This window comes from Rhincodon typus, chromosome 39, assembly GCF_021869965.1.
Source record: "Rhincodon typus isolate 14 chromosome 39, sRhiTyp1.1, whole genome shotgun sequence".
Lineage (NCBI taxonomy): Eukaryota > Metazoa > Chordata > Chondrichthyes > Orectolobiformes > Rhincodontidae > Rhincodon > Rhincodon typus.
This window is the reverse complement of record NC_063370.1, coordinates 13610363-13624394: the sequence shown is the minus strand read 5'-3', so window position 1 is coordinate 13624394 and position 14032 is coordinate 13610363. Positions and strand designations below refer to the sequence as shown.

At 40.5% G+C, this 14032-nt stretch overlaps 1 protein-coding gene across 1 annotated transcript in view; it reads right to left on the bottom strand.

The window, feature by feature from the left end:
- LOC109927309 (ryanodine receptor 1-like) overlaps positions 1–14032 on the bottom strand; it is a 380829-nt gene that overhangs the window by 210360 nt on the left and 156437 nt on the right. The window contains exons 40-42 of the mRNA XM_048618232.1: positions 10995–11268; positions 6148–6262; positions 3356–3488 (exon numbers count right to left, since the gene is read on the bottom strand). Coding sequence (XP_048474189.1) covers positions 3356–3488; positions 6148–6262; positions 10995–11268 — 522 coding nt within the window. The remainder of the gene's footprint in view (positions 1–3355; positions 3489–6147; positions 6263–10994; positions 11269–14032) is intronic.

Here is a 14032-nt window from a genome sequence, read left to right as displayed (position 1 = left end):
CGAAGGCAGTGGAATAACTTCTTTAAATGTTGATTTGGCCATTTAAGGGAAGCTAATGGAAGAAGCAACAATACTCAAGACATTAACAACTCAGCTCACAAGGCACAAAATCTGTTCAATTGTCAGTCTATTTGCTTAATTTCAGGAAACAACTGTAGTGTTAAAGACATGCCATGCTGTTTCTTAGCTTTGTATTCTCGTAAGGGAGCTGAACCAAAATTTCCCTATCCAGCTATGACATGCTTTAAGTCAACAACTTCAACTTCAAGAATTTCCATTGCTCACAAGGGTTTAAAAGCACTCTCAAGTGGATATATTATCTTTTTGTGAACGGATAACACAATTAATGTTTTACTATAGTATGTTCTTAGGGCTCTTGTGGCACAGTGGTAGTGTCTCCACCTCTGAGCTAAAGGCCTGGGTTCAAGTCCACCTGCTCCAGAGGTGTGAAAAACATATCTGAACAGGGTGATTAGGAAAATATCAATGGTACGCTTTTTTGATATCTTAGTACATCTAACTGGTTCTATTTACCACCTAGCCTGTAAATAAATCTGACCAAGTCATTTTAATTCTTTTGCTTGTGTGGTATTTTTCTTGTCTTTTGCAAGGGAGAGGAAAAGGTAAAGTCACCAGATTTATCAGACCATTGGGCTGCTCCCACATTACAGAGGGATGATTGGTGGTGCTTTAGAGGCTGAGAAAGAGAGTCTTTCATGGTAACATCAGCTGGTTTAGGAATTGAACATACACTTTGGCACCACTCTGCATTGCAAACCTGCTGACTAACCAATTGAGCTAAGAGAATGTGTATGATATCCTATTAAATTAGTATTAGAAACCATTGGAGAGAACTATAACGGTAAATAATTATTGCACTAAGTTAGGGTTAATAGACTTTTGAGCAATATATCAACACGGTTATGAGCAATATATCAACTGGATGCGGAATTGGCTGTCCAATAGAAGACAGAGGGTGGCAGTAGATGGAAAGTATTCAGCCTGGAGCTCGGTGACCAGTGGTGTTCTGCAGGGATCTGTTCTGGGACCTCTGCTCTTTGTGATCTTTATAAATGACTTGGATGAGGAAGTGGAAGGGTGGGTTAGTAAGTTTGCCGATGACATGATGGTTGGTGGAGTTGTGGATAGAGTGGAGGGCTGTTGTAGGTTGCAACAGGACATTGACAGGATGCAGAGCTGGGCAAAGAAGTGGCAGATGGAATTCAACCCAGAAAAGTGTGAAGTGATTCATTTTGGAAGGTCGAATTTGAATGCAGAATAAAGGGTTAATGGCAGGATTCTTGGCAGTGTGGATGAACAGAGGGATCTTGGGGTCCACATCCATAGATCCCTCAAAGTTGCTACCCAAGTTGATAGGGTTGTTAAGAAGGCATATGGTGTGTTGGCTTTCATTGGCATGGGAATTGAGTTTAAGAGCTGTGAGGTTATGCTGCAGCTTTATAAAACCCTGGTTAGAACACACTTGGAATATTGTGTTCAGCTCTTGTCGCCTCATTATAGGAAGGATGTGGAAGCTTTAGAAAGGGTGCAGAGGAGATTTACCAGAATGCTGCCTGGACTGGAGGGCAGACCTTATGAGGAAGGTTGAAGGAGATAGGGCTTTACTCATTGGAGCGAAGACGGATGAGACGTGACTTGATAGAGGTGTACAAGATGATGACAAGCATAGAAAGAGAGCTTAGGCAGAGATTTTTTCCCAGAGCGAAAATGACTATTACGGGGGGGTATAATTTTAAGGCAGCTGGAGGAAGGTATAGGGGAGATGTCAGAAGTAGGTTCTTTACACAGAGTGGTGGGTGCATGGAATGCTCTACCAGCGGTGGTAGTGGAGTCAGATACATTAGGGACATTTAAGCGACTCTTGGATAGGAACATGGATGATAGTAAAATGTAGGGCATGCAGGGTAGTTTGATCTTAAAGTAGGATAATAGGTCAGCACAACATCGTGGGCTGTGCTGTACTGTTCTATGTTCTATGATTTGTGGGGGTCTAGTTAATGGACAGAAGGGAGGAAAGTAGTGATAAATAAATCATATTTGAACCAGCACATTGTAATGAATGGAGTACTGCAAAGATTAGAGTTGGGATCACAGCAGTCTATATAGTAACTTAGGAACCAGTCATCCATTAAGGGCATTAGTATTAGAAGTTGAATACTTTCCTGACTCTACAATCTCATCTTAGTCATCAAAGAGCTTGTGTATTTTGTTTTCATACCGAGATGGATTGGAGTTTAGCCTGCTGCCTCGGAAGGCAGACACAACGCTGCAACAGAGACAGGCTGCAGGTCAGTTCGTAAGGTTAGAAGTCCCAAATCCAGTTACTGGAACATCAGCCTAGTTCTGTTCACTTCTGGTCAGCTCTCAACCCTCCATGTACACCCTCTTCCATGCCCTCTGAATGTTCCTTCTAAGTTTCTTGCCCCCTTGCCGCCTTCAGTGCACTTTCTGAAGTAGGGAGACAATTTACACTTCCTTGGGTTGAAAAATTTGTTGGTGAGCACTTCTAGGATGGAGGTGGGATTGTAGAATCAGGAGAATTCCCAATCCCTCATCTCACCCTGAATCCCACCTACAAGGTGAAAATCTGGCCTTATGAGTTCATGTGCTGAGGAGTTAGGGTGACGGTGAGAAATGGTTGTCAGTAGGCCCCTGGAGGACTCAGTTAAGGACAGTTTTTCAATTCCAGCTGAATAGTCATAATCAGTGCCATCAGGAGGCATCTCAGCAACAGGAAAGGTAACCACCAGAAAACATACGTCTGGTGCAGAGTTTACTTGATAACAGATGTAATCCCCAATGTAATTATGCCATTCCTTTTCCAGAATGCTACATATAGTTCAGTGAGATGGTCTTGTTGGAGAAACCATGTAATCCTAAAAATCAGATGAAGATTCTTGATTGCAGAATGCCCTACAAAACGAACAGGTTACAGTGGGCCATTTGAGTAAATGCTGGAGAAGTTATTGCATTGCTAAAAAGCAACACATTAGTCATTGGAAAGCATTCGTTTTTGAAAGAATTTGAAAACTTAAATCAGAATGCTAATACGGTACAACAAAAATAAAAGCCAGCCTCGACCAAGTAATAGTTTGAACAAAATTAGTTTCACTGATTTGTAGTTCAAAATGTTCCCAAAGGATGAAAGGGAGCTGTATGAAATCACTAAATTTTATGAAAAAGAAGCAAATCATAAATGTAGCATCTGAAATTTGAATTTGCCAGTTAAACAGATTGAACATTTTCTGACATGAAATATGCCTTTGTAGAAGTCAGTCATTTTTCTACACGTGACAGTAGCAGTCGCCATTATCTTTCAGCACCAGTTACTTACCGAGCCCAATACCACTATTATCTAGTAGGTAGCTTAAATGGTCAAACATAGCTCTCTGATTCTGGCGACTGATGCGACAGAAATAGCACAGGAAACGGCAGCAATTTGTAACCATCCTGGGAAACCGTATCTCCTACAAAAACAGGGTATATGTATCTCAGTGAAAGCTTAATGAGCAGGTTTCATATTTATAAAAGTCATTTACATGCACATGCTACTATCATAATAAACATTCATTAAAAAGTGAAGGATAATTGAGTTTAACAATCATAGCTTTGGAGTTATATGTATCAACAATGCCACTGATGTCCCTTTGTCAGTATAAATGCAAAAGATTACATGGAACTATTCAAAGAATAGCAAAGACCTTTAAATTATCCTGCTTAATGCAATTATGCCGTACCTGACAACAACCAAGATATACATAATTAGGTTATTAGTCCTATTTGCTATTTGTGGGACCATAATGTACATTACTCATTACCAGTGACCTGCACGTTGTTAGCAATTTGTGATATCGATGATTAGAATAATTATTTTTCTCTTCTTTTCTTTTTCCATAAACAAAACAGAAGAATGTAGCTGTACTTTATACAGTGCATTTAATGCCACTTATGCAGTCTATAAGGAGCAGCTGTAGAAAATAAAAAAGACATTTCCACAATCTGGTGCTCACAAAAGAAAGTGACACCTGCAGGAAGGAAATCTTGGGAAACACCCAGCACAAACACCCGATTTGAAGAATTATCAGTTGCCAGTTGGAAATGTCTAATGTTATACAAATTATTTGTCAGGCCTGCGAGCTTTCGTATTTTATTAATACGCTATTTAAAAGTGGCGACTTCAACTGTGGCAATTTTTTTTTTTTAAAAAGAGTCCTATCAGCACTTGTAAACGAACTTCCTGTACTCTCATTTTAAAAGTTACTGTAGAAGTAGAATCACAAAACCACCATCCATTTGGGATTTTAGAACATCTTCTAATTCATCAATTAAGGCAACAGTGATTTACTGATTAATATTCTAAAAATTAGGTTAACCATTAAACAGGACAGGGACTAAAATAAAACCAAGAGAAATCAAAAGTGAGCAGGAAAATTAAAGAAGGGACTATAGAGATTAGAACATGCAATAAAATTAGACAATGAAGTAGAAAGAATAAAAAGCAATGTCTAATTGCTTTTCAAAAGTTTGCACTGCATTCTGAAGGATGTGTAAGGTGCAAAATGTGAGCAATATCAAACCATTTTATAACATCCCCAAATCTGCTGAGAGAATTAAAGGTGCTGGTTATAGTTCTTGGTCACAAAATTATAAAATTCTAACTTAGAACACCAACACACCCACACTTTGTGTTCATTCAAAATTCCCCCGATTTGTTTTCATGAGGATCTTGAACTATTTGAAATAAGTAACCTGTCAGCAGTAATGCTGTTGCAAGGTAAGAGTACTAGGATGGGAGAGTTCTGTGAAGGTTGCACGTCTACAAAAAAGTTTTGAAAGCAGTTCTATCAGCAATATTTAAGATGTAGCAATGTATTTCTAATTTGGATCAACATGAACTCAGTGCCCCAGAAAGTCATAAGCATCTGGTGGTAGATTCTGTCTAACATACTTTAAACAAATATAAAATACTGCTATGATAAAAGCAAAATACAGCAGATGCAAATTTGGAATAAAGTGGTGGCCATGTAACCACGAATTGTTAGTAGATAGAACAGTACAGCACCGTACAGGCCCTTTGGCCCATGATGTTGTGTCGACCTATTATCCTACTAAGATCAATCTCCCCTGCATACCCTACATTTTACTATCCTCCATGTGCCTATCCAAGAGTTGCTTAAAAATCTCTAAAGTATCTGACTCCACTACCACTGCCGGCAGCGCATTCCATACACCCATCACTCTGTGTGAAGAACCTAACTCTGACATCTCCCCTATACCTTCCTCCAATCACCTTAAAATTATGTGCCCTTGTAATAGTCATTTCCACTCTGGGAAGAAGTCTCTGACTATCCACTCTATCTATGCCTCTCACCAACTTGTACACCTCTATCAAGTCACCTCTCATCCTTCATCGCTCCAATGAAAAAAGCCCTAGCTCCCTTAACCTTTCCTCATAAGACCTGCCTGCCAGTCCAGGCAGCATTCTGGTAAATCTCCTCTGCACCCTCTCTAAAGCTTTCACATCTTTCCTATAATGAGGTGACCAGAACTGAACACAATATTCCAAGTGTGGTCTAACCAGAGTTTTATACAGCTGCAGCATAACTTCACAGCTCTTAAACTCAATTCCCCTGCCAATGAAAGCCAACACACTATATGCCTTTTTTACAACCCTATCAACTTGTGTAGCAATTTTGAGGGATCTATGGACGTGGACACCAAGATCCCTCTGTTCCTCCACACTGCCGAGAATCCTGCCATTAACCCTGTATTCTGCATTCAAATTCGACCTTCCAAAATGAATCACTTCACACTTTTCTGGGTTGAATTCCATCTGCCACTTCTTTGCCCAGCTCTGCATCCTGTCAATGTCCTGTTGTAACCTACAACACCCTTCACACTGTCCACTACTCTACCAACCTTCATGTCATGTTGTAAAAACTCATCCAATTCACCAGCAGTCTGTAGAGAAGGAAATCTGCCATCCTTACCTGGTCTGGCTTACATGTGACTCCAGGCCTACAGCAATATCAATGACTCTAATTGCCTGGTCCTGGCCTAGTGGGTAACACCCATATTACATGAATGAATAAAACTTAAAATTTACAGTTTAATACGTGTGGATACCTTTGAATCACCACCTCCCAATACATTCACCATTACTTCCATTACAGTTTCATGCATGCCCAAAGCACGCATTAAGTTTGGATGTTGATAGAAGACTTTATTGTTCATAATGTTTCTGCAAAGACAAAGATAAAACTTCATTAAATAAACTGCTGTGTTACATGAATAACTAACAGCATCAGTACATTTTAAAATGGCTGTAGATGTGGGTGGATTTCTAAAATCATGGCAGACAAAAGGTTGTAAACCAGTGATCATGTTGGTCAGAGTTGCCAGGTGATTCACTTTGGGGAAAAGCTCCTGCACCTCCAAAACTATTCAGCAAGAGCTGGAATCCAATTCCCAGCACTATCCTTTACATAGTTTTAGGGAGCATACAGTAGAAATTTACTGGAATAGGTTCCAGGTTTGAGGGAATACTGGATAGCCTGGAAAAACTCAGTTGTTCTTTCAACAACGGAGGAGGGTAGATAAGATTGCACAGAGGCCTTTAAATTCATTAAGGGTTTAAATGAAGTAAAATAAAGTGAAGTGAACAATAAACAAGAACTGAGGATGCTGGAAATTCGAAACAAAATCAGAAATTACTGGAGCAACTTGGCAGGTCTGGCAGCATCTGTGGAGAGAAAATACACTTAATGTTTCAGAACAGTTCTGAAGAAAGGTCACTGGATCCAAAACGGTGACTTTGCTTTCTCTCTGCAGAAGCTGCCAGACCTGCTAAATTTCTCCAGCAATTTCTGCTCTTGTTTAAAATAAGGTGAAATTCTTTTCACTGAAATATTTTATTTTCCTATCATCAAATCATTGTGTTTTCTTTCCTTCTATGAATTACCACCAGTAAATCACCCGTGTTTCCAAATGAATACTTTCCATGCAAAGCCCGTTGATAATAATACAAACGTTAAAAGGTGAGGGAGAAATAGGGTGGGAGTGGCTAAATCAAAATTGCACTGAAGGGGAAATAATTCCCTTGCGGTGCCCGGCTCTCTCTGAAGGCATCAAAAGTACTGGTGGACACTGGTGCTCCATCTCCAAGGACACCTTGGCATGAAATTAGCTGCAGAAGACAGGCATATAATATGCAGATATGACCAACTCCACAGCCCACAAACTAGATCTGTTAATAGCCAAGTGTAGAGCTGGAGAAACAACAGTTCAGGCAGCATCAGAGGAGCAGGAAAGTTGATGTTTCGGGTCGGGACCCTTTCCTGCTCCTCTGATGCTGCCTGGTCTGCTGTGTTCCTCCAGCTCCACATTGTGTTATCTTGGACTCCAGCATCTGCAGTTCTTACTATCTCTGTTAATAGCCAACTTGGCCAAGCCAAGGAGCAGACCCATGAGGACGACGTCTGATTTGCCCACATCCCTCCACACCCCGTGCCCAATGATCAGGAGGTGGGGCTGAAGGCCAATCAAAAGCACAACAGAAGATTTTTAAAATAATTAAAGAGGGAGTGTAATCGGTTACAACCCAATATATACTTGACCCATGGACTCCACACAGCACCGCAAAATAAACAGGTGTGCTGGAAGTCCATGGATCATTGCAATCAATGGTTACATGGCCTGCTTTGGAAAACGCCCTTGACCCCATATCCGGAGGGAAAGTGGGAGAATTCCTGCATAGACAGCCCTCCATTGGGGATCCACACCAGAGCGTGTCTGGTTGGTGGATGAAGGAGTCAAAGTGAATGGTGTGCAGCAGCAGTCTGTACGAAGGGCATCTCTGTGCCGGGTGGAAGGATACTTAGGGTATTCCCATGAGACAGCTCAGGATGTGGGGTGAGGGCTCCTGAGGGAGATTCAGGAACCTAGGGCAGATGTGAAATACCATCCGAGCAGAGGTACATGCAGACAGGTTCCCACTGCACAGGTGAGCATCCTCCAAGTCGTACATAATGTCAGATCCAAGCACTGCTGCTTTCAGGCGACAGATGGCATCGGCCACAAGCTGGTTAAGCACTGCTACCATTTGCCAATTCCTGCTGCAACATCCAGCCCGGGCCTCCGCCATATAGCAATTCCCTAACTCGTCTCTGCCAGCCACTCGAACCCGTGATGATGCAGGAGTGGATTCCTGAGCAGCAGCTACTCCTGACAGTAGATAGACACGGCATGAGTTGACCACATTCTAGACATCGATTAGGTCCTGGTAAAAGACAGGCAGTGTCTTGTGGGAGACCCGAAGACTCTCGCAGTCTACAAACAGGAGCTATGAACGTGTTGTAAATCAGGTCAGGCAGCAAGTGGAAGAGATACATTGCCAAGGTGCGCCACATGGGAGGACACTCACAGAAAGTTATCACTGCAGGGTCCAAAGGCGGAGAATCACCACCTGGGTGCAGAGGCACACGAGAGACTGACTGCCATTCTTATCAGGGAGACTCTGAAACTCTGCAGCAACCCAGTGCACCTCCTTGTCCCAGAAGTGAATCAGCCTCTTTTGGAGTTTTGTGACAAAACCAGGAGAGGAGGAGGTCAAAGAGACCAGCTGGTACCACAGCATGGAGGCTACCAGCTAGTTTGTGACCAGCACTCAACTCTAAGATAGCACTTGGAGCAGTCCTGTCCAGGAGTCTAAGCAAGGTGAGACTGGCCTCCAGTTCCTGTCAATTCGCCAGCCAGGATTCCTCAGTTGGGCTAAAATAGACCCCCACGTAGAGGAGATGGGTAATGTTTCAGCTGAACCCCCGTAACATCTCCAGCAAGGAATCTACCTGACACAGACCGACTAGGAGTTTGGACCATTTGGCCCAGTTGATGCTGGTGGAAGACATGGCCAAATACACTGCCTGGCACTCACATATCCATCCTGGGTCAGTGAACATGAGGAGCACATCATCAGTATAGGCTAAAAGAATCACCCTGTGCCCAGGTCACACAGAGCCACTCCCGAGAACCTCCTCAGCAAGAGGCATAGGAAAGGGTCTGCACACAGGCAAGAGGCAGCCCTAATGCACCCCCCTCCCAAAGTGAAGGGACACCATCAGGGACCAGTTAACTTTAAATCAGACACTCTGCAGCAGTGTACAGATGTTGGATCCAGGCAACAAACTGCACACTGAACCACAAAGCTTGCAGAGTTCTGATAGATACTCATGATCAAGTCTAATGACTGCCTTCTTCTGATCAAGGGTCAGAAAGGCATGCGATAGATCAGTCCTCTGGGAAAAGTGAATCAGGTCCCAGACCAGATGGATATTATTGTGGATCGTTCGGGCCAGGACTGTAGAGAACTGGTTGGGGTGGCTCATGTGGTACAGCACGGATCCATGGTGAGATGACAACTTTTCTATGCAAATGATTAGGGTTTGGAATGCACTTTCACAAAGAAGTTGGGCAATATTTGAAGAACAAACTGCAGGAATACATGGAAAGAGCAAGACAGAATGGAGAACTAGATAGCTTTATGAAAGAGTCATGCAGACTCAATAGACGAAATGATCTCCCTCTATGCTATGTTATTTTATGACCTAATTTTATTGTTTTATTTATTTTCTATTACCAGCCATATTTCTCAATATCCAAGAAACCCAGCCTAGGTAGGAAGAAAAATAAACGCACATAAAATGGAGACACATAGCCTTTGAAAAGATTTTACGATCAAGCACCTCTTAAGTGGAATCTGCTCTGCGTTAAAACTCAATGTGGGCAAACAGGGTTCTGATTTTAATATTTATAATGCTTAACTTTACACCTTTCCACAATACACCTGCTTTGGAAACTAAAATTGTCCCTATTACATTCTCAGATAAATACTCAAGGCTCAGATGTAAATTTAATTAATGCATTTAGTAATAACAAAATAAAAGAATTTGGGAAGGAATACCATAAGCATTATTATATGTATTTAATAATTCATTAGTACATGGCACAGTGCTGGAACACAGGCAGTCCAGCAAATTTAATATCAGCTGTAAGAAAGATAAAGGGATCCCTATTAAAGAAGAAAACAGAATATAAAATTTAGAAACCAAAAATTTAAGAATGAACATTCAGAACAGATTTTGAAAGAAAAAGTCTTGATTGACCAACCTCATTTGAATTTTTTTCAAAAGTTCCAGAGAGCGTACAAGGATAAAGATATATTGGACTATATCTAAATTTTCAAAAGACTTGAGGTACACCACACAGTAAGCTAATAAATAAAGTCAGTGAATGCTCAGCCAGGGAACCAACAGCATGACTATGTAGCAAGGCAGACACCAGAACAGAGGTGAAGAGTAGCCACTATGGGAAATGGTGTTCCATAGAGATCGGTGTTGGATCCACTGTTGTTCACAGCTTTTATTAACGATTTAAACTCTGAAGTAAGTAATTGGGAATGGAAACATCTGCAACAATTTGCAAGAGGACAGTAACAAATTTTTCCAACAGACCTATAATTGGCAAAAGAATTTCCACATGGGTAAATGTAAGGTACCACAGTTTGGGAGGAGAAATAGTTTACATATTACTTAGTAATAGTCAAATAAACAGAATACAGGAGCAAAGAGATCTGGGAGTACAATATGAAAATTGCTGAAGATAGTGATAATGGTTAATGAAGCCATAAGAAAGCCAATCATATCATGGAGTTTATTTCTATCCAAAATTGAGTACAAAAATGCTAAATTTGGACCTTGGCAATAACACTTGGAGTACTGTATGCAGTTACTTTCACCATATCACTTTATAAAAAAAGGCAATGCAGAGTTTGCAGAAGCGATTTACAAGGACGACACAAAAATGGCAAACCTATATCCATTAGAAGAGAATGAGATGCAAGGACTGCTTGGGCTGAATGAATATGCTGCACAGAAATAGATCGATATAATTTGATGTACCAATTTCTTACCACATACCCAATGCTCTGAATCATGAGCCTCTCTTCCTCTGGACCCATTTGGACAATAAGCAGTGAACGGATCTGGCCCAGGCATTCTAGCAAATTCATTGTGTCCTCCACAGATGTAGCATTAATGACGTATGCCTTAGGCATAGCACGGATAAGCTCACCAACACCATCATACTGTCTGTGGAGCAAGCTGAACATCAAACGCACAAGTTCTGGGTTCTGGATGTAGGCTTCTTGGGCCCAATGCACTACTGTATGAGAGATCAGCTCCTGTAGTGTACCTTTAGCAGAAAGTAACAAGATCTTCATAAATATGACTACATTTAAATACATAGGAAATTCTATCTTTTTCAGAAAGTTTACATATTAAAACAGCATTTTCTACAGAAAAGCAAAATCTTTCCTTGCTTGATACTATAATCTCCAAAATTACAATGTCAGCAATTTCAGATTTGCAATCCCTATAGATTTGCATTAGCAGTGGCAAAGGCTGATGTCATCAATGACAAAGTCATTTTCACAGACTGCAATAAGTTTCTTTCGACTATCTACATCATGATTTCAAAGTATCACCACAACTGCACAGTTTACATGATATGTGGTTTACTAAAGCATGTATCCTAACACTTTCACGTAACGACTTACAAGTTCCCAGATCTGTTAATTTTACCAGATAGTACACCTATCATGTGTGGATATTCATCCTTAATTGCCTTGAGAAGTTGGTGGTTGGTAGTGAGCTCCTTTCTGATGGATTACATCAGAGATGGTGTAGCTGCACACATGTAGTTCTGGTAGGAAGGGACTGAAACAGCAGTTCAATTCAACAAACACTTATTTCGGACAGACCTGTCTTTTGTGATTTCAAAGTATCAACATAACTCCACAGCTTACACAACGTGTGTGGATTACTGTAGCACGCCACCTAACTGTTTAACATAATGGATAACAAATTCCCAGATCTGTTAAGTTTAGCAGATATTGGACCTATCATCTTGAGGGAAATCTCTATGATTAAATAAACCTTCCAGGAATGATAGACACTACAAGAACAAATATAAAAAACAAAAAAGGCAAATATTTGCAGGGCTTTAAATTCTGATTGACTCATTTTATCTCAGGAACGCTGCTGCAAGATTCAGTAACTACATGGAGAGCTACATTATTTTAAACTGTCATATTTAGTTTTAAAACTGAAAGTGAATATTTTTGGCATTGGATACTGTAATTAACTTCCTTACAAGTTCCATCCTAATCTTAAGAAAATTGTGATTGAAACAATACCAAAGGGAAATGTTTAAAATGCTCACGGGATCACACTCGGGGAAAAAAAAACACAGGTAAATTTTATTTACCAAGCTGTGTTATTTGTCTCAAAGACTTAACTAGATTTTTTTATATATGGCTTTTATTCTTTACAAATCTATACTGGCCTTTTCTCATCAGTTCATATTTGTCAAAATTCTGAGTCACACTGCCCAAACACAAATATTGGAAGCCACAGGCACAAAGCAATTCAGCACCGTGGTCTCTACACCCAGTTGAATGATATTCAATTCATGGTCCCATCATTTTAGTTAAATCCCATTGTTGTTTATTATTTTAAAAATCCTATTCCTGAACCAAAATGAAATGATCCATTTGTGTATGTCACATATATAATAATGGATCAGCTCCACCTCATTCATTAATACAAGTTTCACATAAACACAGAAAATGATGATGTTGACAGCTGAAGTATAGTCTGAGCCATCTATTGCTTACTAATTAAATCAATCATACTTCAAATCAGTTTACTATAGATGGACTCCTGGTGACTGATCCTTTGAACTATTTTTTAACCACTCGAATGTCAGAAGCAGCTGCAATTTGACCTCTATTCAGAGGGCTTTTGAAGGGGTATATTAAGTTGAGGTAGGTTTTCTGTAACATTTTACATGGTGCAGCTATTTTAAGCTTGCCTTGCAGTTCCAGCAGCTGCCAGTATTCATCATACACAACAGCTGCAAGGACTGTAAACATATAGGGAATGACATTTACACTACAGTCTGCAAGCTGAGATATCAATTGGCAATGCTACACCCTGTGAATCTGACCAAGCATAACATGCTTTCAGGAACTACTAATAAGTAAAGATTTCAAAAATGAACAAATTAATTCCGAAAGAACAGGAGTTAACTGTCTCCTGTTGTATTGGAACAGGAGCAGTCATCTGATGACTTTAATAGGAGCCATTTCGCACTTATGTAAAGCACTGAGAACGATTTAAAGTTTGAGAAGATTTGTAGCTCGGGCTGTGGACGAGGCACACTGACGATGTTACCTAGCAGGATGATGAAATGTCTGCAATCAAACACACCTGCTCGGCAAGCAAGTCTACAAACTCATTGAGAGCAATTTCAAAGCAAAAGCTGGATCATAGATATTCAGGATTGAGCATAAATACAGGATAGAAATCCAAGCTGACACATGTTTGGTTAGTTAGATACAGCAGAATGAAGTTGACAAGTTTCTAGAATCCATTGTAGTTTTTTTTTGCAAACAGCTAACCTTTAGAACTTAGCAAAAAAAAGTTACATATAATATTTTTCTACTGGTTATGAATTACTGATATTCAGAAAAATTCTTCCAATTCCAGTGCGCCAATGGAATAAGAGGTGAAATTATTTGCCCAGTTGCAGTTCAGGATCCGCAGAATTTTCCAAGTAGTGAGCCACAGACCATCCTTGGTACTGATACCAATAGGGAAGTGAGGAGGCTACAAGGGGGCACGACAGTGGTGTGGGGTGAGGTGGGGTTAGAAAACACCAAGGTCAGTGATGTGAAGGCCCTGCTGAAATCAAAATCGGAGCTTCATATAAATAATCAAGCGCAGTTTGGTATCAGCCAAATTGACAATCTAGTCAAGAGAATGGAAAGCAGAAGTTATTGGAGCATCTGGCAGTGATAGAGTGAGACAGTCAGACACAAAGACAGAAACAGAGAGTCAGAGAGAGAGAGAGAGAGAGAGAGAGAAAGAGGAAGAAAAAGAAAGAGAAAGAGAGA